Source organism: Natrix helvetica, assembly GCF_964273705.1.
Source record: "Natrix helvetica genome assembly, chromosome: Z".
Lineage (NCBI taxonomy): Eukaryota > Metazoa > Chordata > Lepidosauria > Squamata > Natricidae > Natrix > Natrix helvetica.
The window spans coordinates 69,701,689-69,725,509 of NC_138554.1; the positions used below are offsets into that span (position 1 = coordinate 69,701,689).

The 23,821-nt window shown below is 43.0% G+C and overlaps 1 protein-coding gene across 6 annotated transcripts in view; it reads right to left on the reverse strand.

The window, feature by feature from the left end:
- The window catches only part of HECW1 (HECT, C2 and WW domain containing E3 ubiquitin protein ligase 1), a 236,427-nt gene that overhangs the window by 187,268 nt on the left and 25,338 nt on the right, over positions 1–23,821 (reverse strand). For 2 of the 6 annotated variants that reach the window (XM_081932566.1, XM_081932567.1), the window contains exon 2: positions 7,652–7,709. The exons of the other annotated variants lie outside the window; for them this stretch is intronic. In XM_081932566.1, the coding sequence (XP_081788692.1) occupies positions 7,652–7,678 (27 nt within the window). In that variant the 5' untranslated portion in view covers positions 7,679–7,709. The remainder of the gene's footprint in view (positions 1–7,651; positions 7,710–23,821) is intronic. 6 annotated transcript variants of the gene reach the window in all.

Genomic DNA, 23,821 nt, shown 5'->3' on the forward strand with positions numbered 1-23,821 from the left:
CATATCAGAAATGCATCTGGCAGATGTTATAGCCACCAAAAACAATGTCTTAAAATACAACAGTTTCAAAGAAGTGGATCTCATTGGTTCAAAGGGCGAGGAAGTCAAGGCCTCTAGGACACGAGGTAAATCCCAAGTCAGATACCTAGGGATGGATGGAGGACAGAGGTTGGAGGCTCCATGGAGAAATCTCCAGATCAAAGGATGAGAGGATAAAAGCCAAAGTGGCCACCTGTTGATGTAACATATTAGGAGTAAAGCCCTGATCAAGTCCCCGCTGCAAGAAGTCCAATATCTGAGGAATGGACGCTGTAAGTGGGTCAATAGTCTTGTTAGCACACCAAAGTGCAAATGCCTGCCAAGTGGCATCGTAAATGCAGTTAGTAGAGCTTTTGCGTGATGCTTGAATGGTAGCAATGACGTTGAGGGAGATGTTATCGGCAGTTAAGGCTTGCCGCTCATTCGCCATGCGATTAATTGTAGCCACTGGAGGTCGGGATGACAAACTGACCCTTGGTGTAGAGACAGGAGAGACCGTGGAATGTGCCATGGATTGGAGATTGACAGAGTCACTAGATTGGCATACGAAGGCCAGCGTGGCGAATCTGGCCACGAAGGTGGCCACACACTGGACCTTGTCTTTGTATCTGAGCAGTGGACGAGTGATCTGGGAATAGGGGATCTAGATATCACTCCCCTGTCATGGTCAGACCACTCATGTCTCCGGCTGGACTTCCCTGGCGCTACCCTCCACCGCGAGGAGGCGGAGCCAGTTTGCTCAAACTGGTACCGCCCCAAGCACTTGATGGAACCGGATAGGTTCCAGACGGAGCTTGGGCCACTACCTGTAGCCCTGACCCGCGCTCGGTCGGAGGACCTAGTCGACGCCTGGAATAGGGCGACAGCGGGGGCCTTGGACCGGGTTGCGCCTTTGCGACCTCTCCTACGGCAGCGACCTACCCGGGCTCCCTGGTACACCGAGGAGCTAAGGGTGATGAAGCGCCATAGGAGACGTCTAGAGAGCAGGTGGAGGTCCTCACGCTCCGAGTCTGACCGAACACAGGTAAGAGCCTATTTACGGACCTACCTTGTGGCATTGAGAGCGGCCAAACGTGGACATTGTGCCGCTCTCATTGCGTCTGCGGATAACCGCCCTGCCGCCGTTTAGGGTGACCCGCTCTCTCTTGTCGCAGGAGACGCGGGGGGCACCCTTGCAGGGAAGAGCAGAGGAGTTTGGGGAATATCTGCAGGACAAAGTCGCTCAGATCCGGAGCGGATGGGCCCCCCTCAGTGGACTGGACGAGCCGTCAACAGTGAGTCTTGTGAGTCCACTCTGGGAGGAGTTTGACTCTGTTGCCCCCGAGGATTTGGACGGGTTGCGTGGACGGCTGCGACCCACCACATGTTCAATGGACCCGTGTCCCTCCTGGTTGGTACTGGCATCCTGGAAGGTGACGCGAGGCTGGCTTCTGGGCCTGGTGAACGCCTCATTGGGTGAGGGTTCCTTACCGACTGCCTTGAAAGAGGCGGTGGTGAGGCCCTTACTCAAGAGGCCTTCACTTGACCCAACGGAGCTGGCTAATTATAGTCCAGTCTACAACCTTCCCTTTTTAGCGAAGGTTGTTGAGAATGTGGTGGCACAGCAATTTGCACGACACCTTGACAAATCCGAATATCTAGACCCACGCCAGTCCGGCTTCCGACCCGGGCACAGCACAGAGACAGCCTTGGTCGCGTTGGTTGATGATCTCTGGAGGGCCAGAGATAGGGGTTGTTCCTCTATCCTGGTCCTATTAGACCTCTCAGCGGCTTTTGATACCATCGACCATGGTATCCTATTGCGCCGGCTGGAGGGGATGGGAGTCGGAGGCACCGTTTTACGGTGGTTCGGCTCCTACCTCTCCGGTTGGATGCAATGTGTGTTGACTGGGGGGCAGAGGTCGACCCTGAGGCCACTCTCTTGTGGGGTGCCGCAGGGGTCGGTCCTCTCGCCCCTTTTGTTCAACGCATATGTGAAGCCGCTGGGTGAGATCATCCGTGGTTTTGGGGTTGAGTACCATCTGTACGCTGACGATACTCAGTTGTACATCTCAACCCCAAGCCACCCCAACGAGGCTGTCGAAGTGATGTCCCGGTGTTTGGAAGCCGTCGGGGTCTGGATGGGGGACAACAGACTCAAACTCAACCCCTCCAAGACTGAGTGGCTGTGGCTACCGGCACCTCGGTTCAGCCAGCTGATTCCATCACTGGCCATAGGGGGCGAACAATTGCCCCCTGTGGAACGGGCGCGCAATTTGGGCATCCTCCTAGATGCCCGGCTGTCAATGGATGACCATGTGGCAGCCGTGGCAAGGGGGGCGTTCCACCAGGTTCGCCTGGTGCGCCCATTGCGCCCCCTTCTGGACCGGGATGCCCTACGCACGGTCACTCATGCACTGGTGACGTCTCGCCTGGACTACTGTAACGCTCTCTACATGGGGCTTCCCTTGGGACGCGCCCGAAGACTGCAGCTAGTCCAGAACGCAGCCGCGCGGGTAATCATGGGGAGTACCAGGTACTCCCACGTAACACCTCTCCTGCGCGAGCTGCACTGGCTGCCTGTGGTCTTTCGGCTGCGTTTCAAGGTTCTCGTCACCATCTTTAAAGCGCTCCATGGCATAGGGCCTAGCTACCTGCGGGATCGCATCCTCCCACACACATCCCTGTGGCCAATTCGCTCTCACAGGGAGGGGCTTCTCCTGGTGCCGTCCACTAGGCAATGCCAACGGGCGACACCGATGAGTAGGGCCCTCTCTGTGATGGGCCCAACCCTCTGGAATGACCTCCCCCCCCGACATTAGAACCACTACTGACCTCCGCTCCTTCCAACAGAAATTGAAGACACACCTGTTTCGACTGGCTGGCCTGGCATAATTATAACGTCTACCTCCTGGCATACATATCTTTTACTGGTTTTTAGAGGGATTGTCTCTTTTAAATTTAATCTTACAGGATATTGGGGTTTTAAATTTTGTATATTCTGATTTATTTACTTAGCTGTACAGTTTTGCATATCTTTTTATCCTCCTCTCATATACGTATATATGTATCTATTTATTTAATAATTTTAATTTGTTGTATTTCTGATACGGACTGTACACCTCCCCGAGTCCCTTTCGGGAGAGGGGGCGGTATATAAGTGCTAAGAAATATAAAATATAAAAAAATAGTAGTAAGAGTTCCACCTCCTGCTCCAAAATTTTCCGAATTATCCCCTGAATGAGGGGAAGGGGTGGAAACACGTACAGGAGACCTTTGGGCCAATGGCACCTGAGGGCATCAACTCCTTCTGCCATGGGATCCATGAACAGCAAGTAATACCTGGGTACCTGGTTTTTTTCTGCCGCCGCAAACAGGTCTAGCACCGGGAGGCCGAATTGTAGTGTCAGTCGATGGAAGAGGTTCGGATGGATGCTCCACTCCGCCTGATCTATCCTGGTCCGGCTCACCAAGTCTGCCTGGATGTTGGAGACCCCTGAGATGTGCTCTGCTCTGAGATGACAGGTGAAATTCCACCCACCGGCACAACAGGGTGGACTCCTGCATCAGGGGCCAGGAACGTGTTCCCCCCTGCCTGTTTATGTGCACCTTGGTCATGGTATTGTCTGTTAGGACTAATATATGGTGGTCCTGAACTTTGTGTTGGAATTGTATGAAGGCGAGGCGAACAGCCCATAACTCTAGCCAATTTATGCTGTTTTGGCTCTCTTTGAAGGACCACTGACCCTGAGCCACTAGCTCCTGTATGTGCACCCCCACCCCATCAGACCTGCATCCGTTGTAAGTGTGAGACAACTCAGATCCCTGAACAATGTTCCTTGCAAAATTGCTGGGGACTGCCACCATTTGAAGGACTGTAAGACCTGAGTGGGAAGGAGAACCCTGAGAAGGGAGCAGCTCCTGTCGGCCTTTTGATGCGGAAGCATGAACCATTGAAGGATCCTGCTGTGGAACCTGACCGACAGGACAACCCCAAAGCAAGACACCATCTTGCCCAAAACTTGGGAGAGAAGAAGCATAGGCGCAAAACCTTCCTGATAATTTCCTTCAGACTGAATATGCGGTTGTTGGATAGAAACACCCTCTCCGCCACGGTGTCTATTAAGATCCTGAGGTGAAGAATGCAAGTTCTGGGTATGAGGTGACTCTTCTTGAGATTTACCCCAAACCTGTGATTCCGCAGAGTGTGAATGGTGAGAGAGAGATCCCTTTCTGCTTGAGCCGGTGACCTGGACAACAGGAGGATGTCATCCAGGTAACAGAGAATCCAAATTGGGGGTGACCTGATGTGGGCGGCTAGGGCTGCCATTACCTTTGTGAATACCCTGGGGGCCGAGGACAGTCCGAATGGAAGAGCTCGGTACTGGAAATGCCTCCTCCCATAAGAGAAATGGAGATATTTTCGGTGGTCTATGAAGATGGGAATATGAAGGTAAGCTTCGGTTAAGTTTACCGACGTGAGGAAATCACCCTTTCTGATTCCCTGCATGATGGTGAGCAGATATGCATCTTGAAACGCCGGTAGACAATATGGTGATTCAACGATTTTAGATCCAAAATTGCTTTCCATCCCCCGGAGTTCTTTGGTACCACAAATAGGTGGGAATAAAAACTCTGTCCTTCCTGATGAGGAGGAACCAGTTGGATGGCCCATATCTCCAACAGGTGCTGAAAGGCTGTTCTATCAGTGACCTCTTGCGAGGACACTGAGAGACTGGGCATGGCACAAAGTGTTCCTAGGAGGTGGAGAGGAATTCCAGCATGAGGCCAAATTTGACAGTTTTGAGTACCCAATTGTTTGTTGTGGTCTCTTCCCAGCAGTGGTCAAAGAATGCCAGGCGATCTCCGATTGGAAGAGAGTCCATATAATCATTTTCGTCATGAAAATTGGCAGTTGCTTCCTCCACAGTAAGACTTCTTGGGGGTTAGATCTGTTAGATCTGTCCTGGTGAGATCTCTGTCTGGGAGTGAAGGATTGGCCGAAAGGTCGACCTCCTGTAGTAAGGAGCGAGACAACTGTCCTGTTTCTTATAGATGGATGAAAGGACCTTGAGTTTGTCTTTAGACTCTGTGAGGTATAGATCCAAAGGGGTATCAAATAATTGGGTGACACTGAAGGTGGAGGTTGCTAGGCCCCACTTGGTACAGACATCCGCCTGCCATGGCTTGAGCCAAAGCAGACGCCTGGCCATGACCGAAGAGGCCATGGCTTTAGAAGCGAACATGGCAGCATTGAAAGAAGAATCAGCTGCATATTCAACGGCTGCCCTAATCTTGTTGAGGTCCCTATGTGATCTAGTGTCTGTAGGAGCAATACACTCCTGAACTTGTTCAATCCAGACTAGGGCCACTCTGGAGAAAAATGAAGTGGCAGTATAGACCCTAACAACCTAGGCCCCTGCCTGAGGTTTGGTCTGACCTTTTCTCCTCAGGCTTGAGAACTTCTTCAGGGGCTCCAGAGACCACTGTAGGAGATGATGGGGCTGCAACCGGTGCATCCACTGGAGGAGTCTCGAAGAATTTGGTGAGTTCTGGTGCAATATTATAGAGACGCTTGTCGAGGTTGGTTGGCTGTGGACCCGTGCCCGGGGACTCCCACTGCTTTTGGATCACGTTCATGAAGATCTTGGGAGCATGGATCACCTCCTTTTCCACAGTAGGTTTGGTGAATGGGGTACTGGGACCCTCAGTTGTAGCCGGTTCTGTCGGTTTAGCCTGTGAAGTAGAGGCTGAAGCAGAAGATGGTAAGTTAGCAGCTTTTATGGCCTTAAGGAAAAGGGGCTTAAAGCAATCAGTTTTGAATAATCCGGCAAAGGCTGGGGCATCCGGGGTGACCACCTCGTCGTCAGACAGATCTGAATCCCATAAGTTATCCTGCTCCCCACCAACTGAAGCCTGAGAGGTAGAAGCAGAGGGAGCAGGTTGTTGAGCAGCTGTAGATGATCTATGCTTGTGGTTATGTGATGGAGAAGGCTGGGGGCGCTGTTGTAGGCCAGCAGCCATGATCTGTTTAATGGTTTCAGCAATTATGGTTGCCATATCTGCAGGTGAGGTGAACATGGCCTGGGGAATCCCAGAACCATGACCAACAGGAAGGGAAGCTTGTTCAAAGGTGCAATCCCTATTCAGATGGACATCAAAAAAATTGCCTCTGTTGTGAGGTTCTATAGAAGAGGAAGACTCTGAAGAAGACAATTTCCCATCTGAATCAGCCAGTGAAGGGCAAGGACCCATGGGGGGTAAGACTGGTGGATCTGGAGGGGCAGCCTGGATCCCTTCGGGAGAAGGGGGAGAGGGCTGAGTATTTTGAATTTGCTGCTGCTTTTGGGCCCTGTTAAATTCTTTTTCCAGAGCTTTCTGCCTGCGCTCTTCTGCTCTGGTAGCCGCTTTAGAGATCTTGGGGTTCACCCCCTGAGGAAGGAGCCTCTTTGGCTTGCCTCTTCCTACTGCTCTTTGCCCCCGATGGCCCTGCCTCCTCAAAACCTGTATCTGCAGCCACAGCTTGGTCAGTCATCTCACAAGACATAAATCAAAGCCACAATAAGCATAGGCAACTGTCTCACCCGTTTGATGGACATGCGCTTCCTGATTCGGTCCTCCTGGGATAATCCTGGGTCGCTGGGCACTTCCCACGGCTGCTGCAGAGTTCGTGTCTTTTTTAAAGTGTCCAAAATGGCTGACTTTTTTCCTCTGAGGGTTTTCTGAGCCTCAAAATGGCCACTGCTATCTTCGCAGGCTTTTCCGACCCGCAAAATGGTCATCGACACTCAATGTGGCTGAACGATCTGTAGCAGCCGCTGTCCCTCTGTGTGCCCAGAGATGAGGAGTGCCTTGAAGAAACAGCTCTGGAGCCGGAGCTCGTGAGCTGGCCGATCTGACTGCAAGGCAGGCTTTGTGAACGAACTTGTGGCCGCAGGCAGTCAGACGGCAGAGGAGAAGCAGCCTGGAAGCAGTTTTGAATTTCCCTCCAATTTGGTCAGAAGAAAAAAAATCATTTAAAAAGCCAATTTAAAGGAAAATAAATTGTAAAAAATCGCCAATTAATGCTATAAGGTTAAAATTTGGAGGAGAGGGCTCAATGACATCATAAGTGTAGACTCAGTCCAATTGGTTACTGGACACAGCAAACCCATTCTGGCTGCTGTCTCCACGATCATAGGAGAACAGACCATCATTCCAGAATGAAAATAATCTGAGCAAACACTCTGACCCCAAACAAATGCCTTAGGAATAAAACAAATGTGTGACAGAATCTTTTCAATATATTTCAGAAGACAAAGATTTGTTTTCATCAGTTCACATTACCTCCCCTTTACCAAAAGTATTTATTTAGTTAAAAGATTCCTATAGCTACAAATATGGTTCTGGCTAAGCAAAATGTGAAATTAGTGGGATCTTCAAGGGAATGCCGGTAGAAAAGATAGAAAAGAGAAGAGATTCATTGTAATTCTAATTTCCCTAACCCTGTTTCAAATAGCCTGAACTGACCATGTGTACCAGGTCTTTAAACAGTGTGTACCAATTCTGGGCTATGGCACATTCCATTATGAATGGTTATGATTTATAATGGAATGACATGGATGGGTTTTTATAATCAGAAAAACACACTGACCTTAACACTACACAGGTGGAGCAGCATAATGACTCGCCAATTGTAAGTGCATCAATTCCTGGAGAAAAGTTCAATGAGGTTAACTTAGTATATATCCCAAAATAACACAGAAATATATATTAAAAAGACATAAAGATATATATTTATACTTTTTGTTCTGGCCCAAAATGTATTTTGCTATGCCAAATAAATTTATATTTAGGTTCTATGAAAAAGTATTCTATTTATTTTTAACATTTTTCTCTTAAGCTATTGCTGTATAGTTCAATGACAAACCAATAAAATGGCATTATTAAGAATACAATAAACTGAAGTAGAACAAAAAAATAAAAGTATAATTCATGAAGATGAACAACGTTTGGTAACAAATGGGGGTTATTATATGAAGTATTATTAGTTACAGATTTAAAAAAGAAGTTACACATACAGAGCTTGAGAGCATCATCATGCAATTTAATTCTATATTCCTTAATATTTATATGTAGTTAAAATTAATATTGCTGAAACAGTTTTTGTCTCTTAACTGGTTTTATAATGGAGTAGGGGCATAATGAAAGTACTCTCCCAAAATAAAAATAGAATGTAGTATTCAGGAGATAAGATTTTCAAAACTGAAAAGGAGGGAAGCTTACCTTTTACTTATAGAGTAAGATTTTTATCTCCTCTTTCTTGGTAACAGCCTTGTCACCACTTTAGGTGGTAATTTAGCTCTTTAAAAAAAGATACCCTGCTGCTCTCCTGAACCCCAATTCCCATGGGAACAATACTATATAATGAAGTGCATCATTTGAAGACTTTAATGCAATTGTTATAGTTATGCCTTCATTTAATTTACTCTTGTATATTGCTTATAAAGAACAAGGAACAACACTTTTCATCTTGTGGACTTTCCTCCAAATATAAGTATATAAAATCCAGAATTCCTTTCAGATTTCTGGCTTTCCTCTGAGCATCAAATCAGGAGAATATTGCTGATGATAATTAATACCAAAATAAAAATAAGCAAAAACATAATAAGTACAGTTAATGTGCCTTAGCTATTTAGTGGACAAAGTGGATATTTGATAAATTTTGAAATTAAAATGGCCAAAGGAAAATGGGATAAACAACTCCAGTGCAGATGTATTTCTAATGGATTCTGAAGGAATCTTCTAAATATATATGGTCCAAGAATTATGTTTTTAACATCTTCTAATCTATTGATTTTCAGATACATCCTTGCATTCATTTCCTGTCTGCCTTCATATACACAGAGACATACAGTCCAATTGCTTAAACTTCAGTGAGTATGAAATTATAAATGAATCTTCTCATGGCTCAGTCTCCCCCCCAATTGCTTTTCTCAACTTTTATGAAATCTGACCTTTTCACCTACCACTGCATAATCTCAGTGTTCGTGTTTGCCATCAGTCTAATGTCTATATTTCATGGAATCTTTCCATAATTGCTTGAATCAACCCAGAATAAAGGCTTAAAATGAAGTTTTAGATGTATGAATGACCTACTGTATTACGGAGAGGCAGAAAAAAGACACACATATAAAAATAATAGATATATGAGGCAACTACGAATACATAAAAATAAAATGATATGCAAAAATAAAAGGAAATGGTACAGAGAAGATGGTGACTCTTACATTACCTCACAAGTGTATTAGTGTACTTCTGTTAACTTAAGTAAATGATTGCCTTGCAATTTGAGGATGAAAAATCAACAAATCTTGGCACTATTGTAGAGGCATCAATATTTTTTACTCTCATTTCCAGAGTAAGGGAAAATGGCACAAATTTAAAAGACTTATAAATCTGTGAGAATTCATAACAATTATAAAGAATTTGTTCATAAGAATTTGTTTACCATATTGAGGCAGATAATAGTGGAAGAAATCCTACAACTACATTTGAGGCCAAAAGACATATTAAAATACTACTTTATCCAGGACGTTTGACTAATTTTTTCTTGCATTAAAAAAATTCAAAACTGAAAATCATAATAAAACAGTAAGTAAATAGGATTGCTGTTGTAAACATGTAATAACTTATAAAATAATAACAAAACAGCAAATTGTTAAAAAGAATTATGGAAGACATAATTCTATAAAGGAAGAATGGAAGAATTATTCTATAAAGGTTATAACAGTGGAAGAATTATTCTATAAAGGTTATAACAGAAAAAGCCAAAGCTATAACTAAGAAACATTTCTTTAAATTTGAAATAACAGTAGAGCAAAAGTAGCACTTGATTGTTTACAGTTGGAAACACAACATAGTTCAATTTTTCAAGGTCAAAGCTCTTCAGTTCATCTACCATTAATAACTTGCTCTTAAAAATGGGTGGCGGAGGACATAACGGATAATAACTTGAACTTGATCAACTGTACAAGGTAGAGAGACATTGTTCAACAGGGAACTTATAAATATATCCTTTTGAGATATTTGGAGGGCATTTTTATTTATTTATTTATTTCTTAGATTTTTAGACCGCCCCTCTCCCAGAAAGTGGTGCATGGTGTGCAGAATGTTAAAGACCTTATGTTAATCGAGTACCGGGAGAGGCTTCCATGTTTTTTATACTGATAATACCAAAATGAAAATATGAACTGCTGTACTATGTTGCATCCTTGTCAAAAGGCAAATCCCCAATATTTTATTTGTTCCAAGACTTCTGTTCTCCCAAAGAGAGTAGGGAATACATTTGTAAAAAGGGTGGGCAATTAATTTTCCCAAGGAGCCACATTCAAAATTGGAACTGTTGTGGAGATCTGAACAATAGGTCATCTCCAGGGGCCAGACAGGGACAGCCAAAGGGCTGAATATGTCCTGCAGCCTATAGAATACCAAGTCCATTGATTCCTAGTTGTGTAACAGAGAAAGCAGAGTTTGGCAAGATAGGAATCTTGAAGACTACCTTGTTTCTTACAGTACCCCAAGAACGCGAGATATATCTTAACTATGATGTCAACCATCCAGAAATAATACTGTTTTTATATTTCATGATAAATTTCAACACATATCTTGAAACTTTTGAACTTGCAATACTTATTATTCATATGTTGAACTGAATTTACAATCACCTTCTGTTTAGCTTTAAAACCTTAACATATTGTTTTATTGCTGGATCCTCCAGTAGATTTTTAAAAAAAGCTTAAACTCTTTGTTTCTTTCATATTTTAGAAAGATTAGCAAATATATACTGCAGTGACGTGCAGTCAGGTGAGGCAAGTGAGGCACAGCCTCACCGCTCTCATCATGAAAAAAAAAAAGGAAAAGGAAAAAGCTGAGCTAGTTGCTGCCTCATCGTGGATGACTCTGCTTAACCTCCCTGGTGCTCTCCCTCCCCAAGTGTAGTGACTTCCTCCCCAGGCCCCCATTCATTGCTCTCTCACACACACACAGCTGGATAAAACTATATAAAAATCTAGCCCAGCTTCACTGATTACAAGTTTGAAAAGGCAACGTGGCTCCACCTGCAATCAAGCTACACTTGGGGAGGGAGAGCACAAGCGAGCACTGAGACCACAGGAGGAGGCAGGAAGCCACTTCCCCCCAGCCTCTTTCTTTTGGAAGGCTCGGCTCGGCTCCCCTCCGGCTTCTCTGCCTCTCCTCTCACCCCAGCCTGCCAGCAGGAGGTGGTGGGTGGGCTTTATTGTGTTCCAGGCATTTCCCACCCAGACAGCAGGCTGCATTTGCAATGGTGGAGGTGTTTGGGAAAGGCAGCAGGGGAATGGGGTGGTGGTGGCAGAGGAGCTGCTTTCAAGCCACTGGAAAAGATATCCAATCCAACTTTTGCGTGTGGGGAGGTTTGTTTGAGAGTGAGTGAGAGAGGGAAGGGGTAGGAGAGATAGTCAAATCCAACTTGTGTGTGTGTGTGTGTGTGTGTGTGTTTGTTTGAGAGAGGGGGAGGAAGGGAGAGAGGGAGGAAGGAGGGGAAGGAGAAGAAAAAGAAAAAGAAAGAAGGAGCAAAGAAGAAAAACAAATGCTGTCGCTTTAAATTGGAACTGAGCATGCCTGGCTGTGGAATTCTGAGAGTTGAAGTCCACAAGTCTAAAAATATTTGAAACTCAGCACTGTGTCAGTGCCTCACCAGTCATAAACCTCACCGCACGTCACTGATACACTGCAGTAGCAACTGATGTTCCTTACTAAATGTGATCATAATTTATGATAACAATTTAAACAATTGTTTAAATGATTCTATATTATAATCCCACATCAGATCCAAAGCCTTAAAATTCTACTATTGGAACACATATTTCATGAGGGCTCTTTTTTTTAAAAAAGTAATTAAGCATATACAGATAAGATATATTAGGAAGAATATACTGTTAAATTTTTGGAATTTCTATAATCAGATAATCTAGGATTATACATTTATAAAAAAGATAACAGTTGCTTAAAACTGTTCTTAACAGGTTTTTTAAAGGACATTTTACTTGTATATTAAGAAAATATGTGGGATTTTCTTATAAGAAGAAACAATAAAAATTTCAGTTAATACATTCTCAATTGGAAAAAGACAGCAGACTGACTTTTGACTTATCCACTATGATTAAAAACTATGATTGGCAATAATAAGTTATATTCATTTCAAAACTGAACTAACCCCCAATATAGGTTGATATAACTACAAGCAATTAAAAATAACCTATGTATGTCTCCCTGTTTTATAAATACTAAAACAATAAAAATAAGAATGCAAAAAAGCAAGTATGTGCAGAAATTGAATCGAATATAGTTAATTCTCATGCCTGCTGAAGCAAAGCCATCCCTATCCAACCTTTTCTTTTTGCATATTTAAAAAATAATAAAAACTGCTGAAATAGTTTGGTGCAGTTTAGTGAAACTGCAGTTTTTCACTAAATCAAATTTACCTGATGTTGGCATAATATCAAAATCTGTGGAACCGTCCCAAGAGTTGGATTCATCCTCCAAATCAGCAAGAACAGCTGGCAGTTTTGTTGGATCAGCAGGGAGCATTGATTTATCACTTTAATTTTAATCCAGATAATTTCACAAGAGGCAATGCAGGATGATTGGGCCGATAACACCAATAGGGAATTATTATTATAATTAGGAGATCTAGTACAGAGGCTCACAAATTGAGAAGTATTTTTAGAAATTCTGGGGAATTACCGTAAATAAATCTCCTCCTCCTTTACAATTCTTTAATTGAAATATTTAATTTGAAATTAAAATAGCAGATATTTGGGCTGGGGGGGGGAGTCAGAATCAGAAATTATGAAGCATGAGCTATCACTTCTAGCTGGCAAATATTACATAATGCTGTATAGTTTGTTCCTTCCCTGTAGAAACATAATATTCCTTTCTCAGCAATCTAAAAAAAAAAATCAAGAATGTTGATACTATGTAGGCAGAAACAACCTTCCTAAGACATATTTTTTTTCAAATTAGGGTTTTATGGCTTTATTACAGTTATTCTGTACAGAAATAGAGCTGCACTTTATAAAAACTTTCATGGAATAATTCAGTGGTGGGTTTCAAAATTTTTTAGAACCTATTCTGTAGATATGGCCTGTTTTGTGGGAGTGGCTTGGCGGTCGTGTGACCAGGTGGGCGTGGCCAATTTGGAAAATGTGGTGAAACTCACTTAACAACGCTCTTGCTTAGCAACCAAAATTTTGAGCTCAATTGTGGTCATAAGTTTTCTTTCTTTCTTTCTTTCTCTCTCTCTTTTTCCTCCCTTCCTTCCTTTTGTCTCTCTCTTTTTCTTTCTTTCTTTCATCTCTCTTATGTGGTCATAAGTTTTCTTTTTTCCTTTCTTTCTCTTTCTCTTTCTGTGTGTGTGTGTGTGTGTGTGGCTCTTTGTCTCTCCCTCCTTCCCTCCCTCCCTCTGTGTCTCCCTCTGTCATTCTCTCTCTGTGTCTGTCTGTCTGCCTCTCTGTATCTATCTCCTCCGTCCCTCTGTGTGTGTGTCTGTGTGTCTGTCTGTCTCTCACTCCCTTTTTCTATCTGTGCCTCTATCTGTCTGTCTGTCTGTCTCTCTCACTCACACACACACACACACAGACAACCACACATACTGTGGTCACCTTGTTGAGTGTTCCAATCACATTTGAAACACTCAACTGGCCTGTATTTATGGTTTTATGCAGCATTCTGCAGTCATAGTGTGTATCTGGCAGCGGCGTTTTCCCTGGGGGGCTCTGTAGGACATCCCAAAACTGATGCCACCACATCTGCCCTCTTCAGGGTCAGATCTTCTTCAGAAGGACGAGGCCCCGCTGGTCCCCCTCGCGTTCCTCGTTTTCCGGCCGCGGCCCCATGCCATGGAAAAGATAGGTGCGTGCATGCCCCGCACAATTACAGACCCAGAGAGTGAAGCCTCTGCACAAGCCCAGGCGAGTGAGAACAAGTTACGAAGCTCTGGACTGAGGGACAGAATCTTCGCTGCAGGACAGTAAAGCTCCATCCGCCAGAGGCAGCAGGACCAAAGCCCCTCTCCCAACTGGCCCTTCCTCCCTCTGAGGGCGAGAGACCAGGCTTCCCCGCTGCCTCTGGCTTCCCTCCGAGAGTCTTTGCTCTCTGGGGCTGTAATTGTGCAGGCTGTGCGCACGCGCCTATATTTTCCACGCGGGGTTGCAGATGTGCTCCGGAGTCGCTGCTATGGAAAACATAGGCATGCGTGCACAGCCTGCATAATTACAGCCCCAAAGAGCAAAGACTCTTGGAGGGAAGCCAGAGGCAGCAGGGCAGCCAGGACAAGACAGTGCGACCCGTGCAGGGTGTACAAACAGCAAAAGAAGGAACAGGAGGGGAGTTCGGCTGTTTGAAAAGCCCCACGTGGAACTCCTCTCCTGTTCCTTCTTTTGCTGTTTGTACATGCCACACGGGGTGTGCTGCCTTGTCCTTCACAGCTGCCTAGTTTCCAATTGGGGCGGGGATCCATGGAGAGGGACGGAAAAGATCAATTTCTTCCCCCCCCAATTGGAAACAAGGCAGCTGTGAAAGACAAGGAAGCGCTATGCACTGGGTGTGTACAAGCAACAAAAGAAGGAACAGGAGGGGAGTTTGGCTGTTTAAAAAGCCCCGCATGGAACTCCTATCGTGTTCCTTCTTTTGCAGTTTGTACATGCAGTATGGATCGCGCTCCCTTGTCTTTCACAGCCGCCTTGTTTCCAATTGGGGAGGGAATCCACAGAGAGGGACAGAAAAGATCAATTTCTTCCCCCCCACCCCCAATTGGAAACGAGGCGGCTGTGAAAGAAAAGGGAGCGTGACCTGTGCGGCTTGTTCAAACAGCAGAAGAAGGAACAGGAGGGGAGAATTTGTCAGACAAACCCACTGGTGCGCACTGCTCTCTCCTCTGACAGCCGCCTCCTTTCTAATGAAGGGGGTGGGGAATCCATGCAATTTCCTCCCTCCACGCACACGCCAGCCAAAACCTCCCAGAAGGCTTCTGGTGGGCGAATGGGGGGGGCAGGCCAGGGGAGGGAACGTTTGGGTACTGGGCCCCCAGAAGCCCTGGTACAGGAAGGCATGCTAAATTCTTTCAACCAGTACGTGCATACCTGACAGGACCGGCTGAAACCCACATCTGGAATAATTCCTTGCAAAATATTTAGGTTTCCCTATGCATACTTTGTGGTGCTTACAAACTGTTTTAAATGAAAGACTATGAAAATTTAGAAGTTGGATAACAGCACTTGCAGATTTCTTTGACCATATCTATTAAATACAGTACTGGGTGAAGGATCACTCTGGGTGTACTGAGATCGACTTTTATCTCTTGGGAATTTTTATATATTTAAAAATTATATATATGGTAACCCTAACTCTTTATGTAAAATTGAGAAACAAAAAACTAGGAAAAAGGGGTTTTTTGTGTGATATATTAAAGCAATTCCAAACAAGTCATGGCCCGGTAGTGACGGTTGGGAAAATCAGAGGTGGGTTGCTGCCAGTTTGGCCCAGTTCGGCTGAACTGGTAATGGAATTCCAATGGAATTTAGGCCTAGGTTGCAAAACCGGCAGTGACCCAAACCTGCCATGCCCCAGAACCAGTTCTCTTGCTGTCGCTTGGCTGCCACCATTTTGGATTTTCATGACTATACGCACACAGTTCACTGAAAATTGTTCTGTGCATGCACGCAGAACAATTTACATTGAACAATGCGTGCGCACACAGTGTGTGTCTGGTGCATGCACGCGGATTGTGTGCGGATTGCTAACCAGCAGTAATGCCGAGAGCACCCCACTCCTGTTGGGGATCCCTGTATTAAAGGTAGAAAAGGTGAAAGGCAATGAAAAACATTTGCTGCTTGAAGTTAACATATAATTGAATGTTGTTGGCCGTCTGCCTCCCAGAAAACGGTATCTCAATATCTTCTGGGAATGACCCAAATAGAATCCAGAGTACAAATTTCATAATCAGTTGGAACCATTTATATGTTTGTCTTTACACCCATAGTAGCAATATTTTTTTGTCTATCTCTTATATTTCCATAGTATTAAAGCATAACAGAGCTCAAAGACAAGGTTGAATAAGACAAACGTGTTCCACTCTACCTTCAGTATGCATTTTACTTTTTTAACAGTTACATTAATAAAATATTTTTCCACATAGGATAAATGACCATGGCAAAATTAATGTTGATACTTTATATAAGTCTGAATTTAATTTTGATTTTATAACCCTAATCCTAATATGTAGCATAAACATGGCATATATTCACATAACAAAGGAATTGTTAGAACAATTGTTAGAACAAGAATATTGCTCTATCTATGGAGTTCTACAGAGAGAAATGTTAAGGAAAAGGATTGAAAGTGCAATAATACACAGCTGATGACTTTTAAATAGAAGTTCAATGATGCACTGAAGTGAATCATTAAGAAAACAGAAGTATCAAAGGTTACATAGGTGTTTAGATTTGAAGTGGGACATAGAAATGATTCAAATCTAAACATTCAAACCATTTCAGCAATTATACTTCCTATGGGCCCAGGACACAATTTTCACACTAACCTACCTAAAAGGGCTGCGTTTTTAAAATGGCCCACTCCGTCCATCCATCCTTTTAATTTTCCTAACCTCTTTTTCATTCTCCTTCTGCTCTTAATTCATGGACTTTTGGCAGATGCTTTCCCATTTTCCTGTTCACACCTTCTGCCATATGGCTTTGTTTGCTTGGAGCAGCCTAACCCACTTTCTCTTGAAAGCCATCCGCTTCATTGCTCCTTCAAAAACTTTTTATAGAGAACTCTCTTGGTTTGTTTTTATCTACATCATTTATACATGACTTTCAAAGAAGCTTCTAGTGGGGGGGAAAGAATTAAAACAAAACAGCAACTAAATAATTCCACAATGGGGCAATAAGAACAAGTTAGTTATGCTTTATCTGATGCAATATATATAATGGAACTGTATACTAGAAGTTCCATTGATCTCAGCAAAGTTCACTTAGGAAAGAAATATAACATGGCTGGGAGAAACTAGATGGAATGAGACAAAATGCCATGGCTAGCTTGCCATTGCCAAGTCGCTACAGGACAACTCCACATGGCCAGCGCACCACAGGGACAACTTGCTGCAGGCAGCCGAAGGGGGAAGCCAGATGGGCAGGCAGATGAGCAGCTGGAGAGCAGATAGGAGGAAAAGTGAGTGGGTGGGCAAAGTAAAGAGTGTATTGAGATGGGTGGCAGGGGGGAGGGCTACAGAGACCAGGGGCTTCCCATGTTCACAACCCTGGAACAGGCCAGGGACAACAGTGGCAGCAGTTGAGGTAGACAGTGGGGAGGAAGCAGAAGTTGGGGTTTTTCCTTTTTCACACCCACTATTGCCCCTGTGCCAGACTCTGAACCAGGAGCAGCAGCAGTGGTGCCACACTTGAAGCTGCTGCCAATGCTGCCACTGTGGCGGGCATCAGTGACATCTCCAAGCTCAGCATGGAAGCAGCAGTAATGGCAGAGGCTCCAAGCCTAGCACAGTGGTAACATGGTGTGAAAATGGGAGGATCTCTACTGCCTGCCTCGACAGTTGCTGCTGCTGCTGCTGTCCCTGGCCACTTCCACTTCAGGTCTGGCAGAGCGGTAGAGAAAGGGTGTGAGAAAATGGTAAGCCCTGGCTGCTGCAGCCTCCCTGCCTCCAGCCCCAATGCATCTGTGCTCTGCCCAACTGCTTGCTCACCACCGCCACCTTAGCTCTCCCTCTGGCTGCTTACAGTAAGTTGTCCCCTGAGCGAGTTGCCATGTGGAGTTGTCTTGCAGCAACTTGATGGTACACTGTAGACATCACCAACCAATTCTTTCTCCTTGTTGTCTTCTTTGTTTTCTCTCCTTTACACTCACACGTTTATAGTTTAAAGGCCTGGATAGGGTGATGCTGCCTAAAGATGTTTGTACATTTGCAGAAGTACCAGAATATGCCTCAATTAGCCAGACATTTGGAATGCTGGAATAAATGTTTGTGAGTATACTATGAGTGGGAGAAGAATAAATAAGCCCAACTCCATTACAAGTTTCTGGGTCTGTAAACTTTTATAGCCTTTGAGAAAAAGCATGAGCTTAGGTAAGGTTGGACAAGTGGGGGCGGGAAGCTTTTCTACCTGACTGCAGCTGCATTTCCCAACTTCAGATAGTAACACCAGCTTTATTCCCTCACAACTTGAAATTATTTAATTTTTCTTGAGAAACTATATGAATTACTTAGAGGAAAGAAGGAAATACATGCAAGGAAATCTAAAATTAGGGTTAGCAATAGAAATTCCAATGCAACCATTTTTTCTCTATCATAATGAATATGAATAACTAAACAAGACATAGCTATGTATTCAAAATTAATAGAGTCATGTTTTGATTAAATATCTGTTCCGAGATTAAGATAATTTACAGATACACATGGGATAAGACATTATGAGAGCACCACATATTCTTAGTGATGCACTTTGCACCAACATACTAAATGAGGGTTTTAATGAGGCAGTTGAATACTGACATGATTACTTAAATTGATTAAATGGAGAAGTTATTTACAATACAATAGCAGAGTTGGAAGGGACCTTGGAGGTCTTCTAATCCAACCCCCTGCCTAGGCAGGAAACTCTATACCGTTCCAGACAAATGGCTATCCAACACCTTCTTAAAAACTTCCAGTGTTGGGGCATTCACAACTTCTGGAGGCAAGCTGTTCCACTGATTAATTGTTTTAACTGTCAGGAAATTTCTCCTCAGTTCTAAGTTGCTTCTCTCCTTGATTAGTTTCCACCCATTGCTTCTTGTTCTACCCTCAGGTGCCTTGGAGAATAATCTGACTCCCTCTTCTTTGTGGCAACCCATGAGATATTGGAACACCACTATCATATCTCCCCTAGTCCTTCTTTTCATTAAACTAGACATACCCAGTTCTTGCAACCGTTCTTCATATGTTTTAGTCTCCAGTCCCCTAATAATCTTTGTTGCTCTTCTCTGCACTCTTTCTAGAGTCTCCACATTTTTTCTACATTGTGGCGACCAATTAATCTTCCCCCACAACTCAAATAACGCATATAGTTGAAGCCTTCTCCCTTTATTCTTAGTTTCTCCCAATATTTCACAATGTAATGTAAAGATGTAACCACTTGGTTGGGAAAATCTTACGTTGCCATGGAAACTAACATGAGTTGCCATGGAAATTACTATGACCAATTTAGTTCTGAATCTTCCCCACAGGATAAAGCCACAAGAAATGGCTCCTTGAGGAAACAAAGCATTTGGACTTATCTTCTAACAAATCTAGTAGGAGCTGTTTCAGGTCATCTTGGGCATATACCACAAGAATAATAGATCTCAAGTCTATGCATATTGTTAGCTGTCAATATCATGTTTCAATTTATTTTGTTATATGTTCACTTACTGTCAATTGTTACTCTGTAACAAAAAGACATGAAGCCAAACAAAGGTTTAAAATCTTTGTAAGATATAAGGTAAGATTGTGCACAAAACAAAGGGCAAATATTCTTACCTTGAAACAAAGCAAACTCATTTGCACCAGAATCTTTTATAAGCTGTTTTCTGATGGATAAAACCCCTAAATATTTCACTTATTCTGACATAATGTAGTACGGAATGGAAAAAACTATTTATTTTTTATACAGAAAACAATTAAAGCAATAGTACAATATACTTTTGCAATTAGGCCTACCTAAGAATCATAGCATGTAAAAAGCAACTACAATGGATTCACTTAAATACCATTTTCATATCATTTCTCTGATTCTTAAGGTAAATTTCTTTTTTCTACACATGCTTATTCGATGCATGCTTTCTGCACAAAAAACAACTCTCTATCGTATTGCAACAGAAGTTAATTATCAATCAGTGCATTAGCACAAATGCAAAATTTGAATACATTTCACTTGTTTCTGTCAATATACTAAAAAATACAGCCCCCCTACTTGTGAACACAATTGATAAAAGCAATATTGTTTGTATTTGGTAGCCTTAAAGATCATAGCAACATTGTATACATTACACACAATTTTGAATTTGAAAAACTACCTGAAAAAGAATGTGGAACTCACAGGAGCACATTGTTTTACAAAATCAAGGAATGCTAAAATCCCTGCAGATTTAAACTGAGCAGTTTCATGCCGCCATTCCTACAGAACACGTTGATACAAATTAATCTAGCAACACTTTAGGCAGGGTAAAACCCTGTTCCCACAATATGTCCCTAAGCAGTTTGAAGTGATACAAGTTGCGGGGCAAATTATGTTGCTTATTGTTTTGATGAAGAAAACCAGATCACAAGGAAATAGCTGTAAATTAATTTGCCTAGATCTGCCATTTAAATCTTGAAACATGTTGAACCTGAGACATTTACATATTCCTAATACCTAGCTTTTCAAAATTCTGGTGTCTCCCAGATCATATACAGTATGAAATGGAAGCAGGAAAGAGATTGAGGACAATATAAGAAGTTGGTAATGATCTCACTGGACTTCAGGTCCCATTAACTCTTAGTTGACATATTACTATAAGAAGAAAGGCTTACTTTAGAGAATATTTAATAAAATGGGTGGCTAAATGGATGTACTTAAACATAAGACATGTACACAATTTTTCCTTTTTTCTGTTCTTTTGTTAAAACTATGTGGATCAAAACTTTTGTAAACTAAATATAATATTTTGATAGAGGCAACTGAGATGTGAGATAAACCAACCATGATACAAAGCAATTCTATACATCTTAAATATGTATAAAAAAAGAAAATACAAACACAAACAAGAAAATATCTAAAATGTGAAGCATTAATTTACTTATTATAGGTAGTCCTAACCCCAAAATTTCTGCTGCTAAGCAACACAGTTAAGTGAATTTTGCCTCATTTTACAACCTTTCTTGCCCCAGGTGTTAAGTGAATTACTTCAGTTATTAAGTAGGTAACACAGTTGTTAAATTTTTGAATCTTTGCTTGTCAAACAATCATAAAAAGTGATCACATAATCCCAGAACACTGCAACCATTGCATGTATGTATGTATGTATGTATGTACGTACGTACATATGTATGTATGTAATACGTAATTGCCAAGTGTCTGAATTTTGATCATGTGACCATTGGGATGCTGCAACATTCATGTATAATAACCAGTTATAACTCACTTTTTACAGTCCCATTGTAGCTTCAAATGGTCACTAAACAAATGGTTGTAAATTGAGGACGACATGTATTTCATCAATAAAAGAATTCTTTCAAGACATGCTAATCTCAATTTTATCCAAAGCTTAATATTTTCTGTAAATATTCAATCTTTCTTTACTAATGATGATGATTGAGAGTTCAAACATATTTCTGTAATTACTATGCTATCCAAGCATAAGATCAATTGTAACACATCTCTGGCCTGGAGAAAGATGTGGCAATCTATTCCAGTTTTCCCTACCAAAATATTTTATGGATTAACTCAGTGGCGTAGCGTGGGTTGTCAGCACCCGGGGCAAGTAATTTGCGCCCCCTAACCCGAGGGCGGCCCGACTGCAGCTGCCCCTGGGTTGGCATCAGTCAAGTGAGGCTCTCCATGCTGGCCTCCTGCCTTCCTCCCAAGGAGGAGCTCGACAGGGCAGCGGGAAAAGGTTCGACTGAAGGGAAGCAGGTGCCGCGGGGGTGGGAGGCGCACCGGGGGCTTCGGGAAGGCGCCGGCTCCCCGGGGCGCTCCAGGCGGAGCGGAAGGACGCGGTGGCGTTGCAGCCGCGGGCAGACGGAGCACAGCGCCGCTCTCCTTCGGCTCCCGTGGGGGCGGCGCGGCGGGTATTGGCGGCTCCGCTGGGAGGTAGGCGGTGCGCAGGAGGGGCCTGGGCGTGCCAGGGCCGGGAAGCTTAGTTCGCGGGCCAAGCCGGGCGCGGAAAGAGGTGGCCACAGTCCGGCAAAGGGCGGCGCGGGGCGAGTCAGGGCGCCCCCCCAGATGTTGCGCCCGGTGCGGCCGGCACCCCCTGCACCCCCCACGCTACGCCACTGGATTAACTCAAAGTTGTGGAGGATATGGTACCAAGCAGTGAGAGTCCCCCTAGCTGAGAGGTACCAATAAAGATACTGGGGAAGAGCAAAGAAGTGCACTACAAACTGTAAAAAACATTTTCTGAGGCTATTATAACTTGAAATGGTTGCTAAATGACTGTTCATAAAACAAGGACTACCATGTAAACAGAGCTGAAACAAATCTCTGAATTGCAACCACTCCCCTCCTGTTTCATTTGCTAAGAAAACCTCCCCCTTCCTCTAATCTTCTGGGCATTCTTTGAATTAAAATGAGGTTCCAAGCTGACTCTCTGGCATTTACTTTGTAGCAGCTCTAACTGACCACTTGCTATTAGCAGTAATACTACATGTGGAAAGCTACAACTAAATATGGTAGGTAGCTTAGTCTAGTCCTAGCAATATTTGTTTATGTATTTACTTAATGTTATTATGTAATTGTTGTAATTATATAATTACAATGGCTAGGCAACTTGTTTAATATGTAAAGTGAAGACTCCATCTATTTCTAATGACTGGAAGGAAACTGTTATTCTCCACACAAAGTCTGGATGCAAAAATTATATTTTGATTGTTAAGCATCCCTAAGATATCTGGCAGAATTCTGATTGAAAGGGTGTGATAGGCAATAGTGAAAATAACTGGCAAGTACTGTTGCTTCAGAGTCCAGATTTTTGTTATTCAGTCGATCACTACAATTGTGAGCAAAATAATAATAATTCATTGCTGATTTAGAAAATGTATAACTGAAATTGAAATAGGCTTCAATTATAGAATATTTCATGTGAAATACAGATTTAAAGGCTAATTGTTAGACATAGTAGGAACAGGATATGAGGAAGGCCATTTTTAAAATGATATACCAATGTTGACAGAAAGGTAATGGACAATACATAGTTTGTAGCAGACTATTAATAACTGAGAAATGAACATGTTATTTAAAAAAGCAGAAATTGCTGCATATAAACGGACTCCCTATCTTCTATTGTTTCTGCTTATGAGTAATATCAGCCACAATAGGCAAATTCCAGCCCCCCCCCCTCAATTAAACAATATTATCTATTGAGTCTTAGGAAGCAGGGTTTCTCCGTCACAGAGGAATAATCTCTAGAATAGCATGTGCCCAGATATTTATATGGCTCCCAACTTAATGATAAAGCTAAGCTGTCCATATGGAGCCAGATGGCTTCTAAATTAAATGAATGAATAAATAAAATCATTCTGCAGCTCATATTGTTTTATACAAAAGTGAGAGGAGGATGTTACCAGGAAATGGTTACTCAAGCAGTATATGCAATAAAACATAAGGACATGAATGAATGGGATGTGAATGTATGTGAGCTGAATATAATCATGAGTGACTAAAAGTAATCCTCAATTTACAACCATTTATTTAGTGACCATTTGAAGTTATAGTGGCATTGAAAAATTGACCTATGACTAGACCTCGCACATATAATTGTTGGGAGTGTTCCTGCAATCACATGATCAAATTCAGACATTTGGCAAGTGGCACGTATTTACAATGATTGCAGTGTCCTAGGATCACACAATCATTTATCTGCAATTTTCCCAACTGGCTTCAGACAAGCAAAATTAATGCAGGAAAACACATTCACTTAATGACCGCATGATTGAATTAACAACTGCAGTGATTTGTTTAACAAGTTATAAAGTTGGAAACATAATGACCACTAT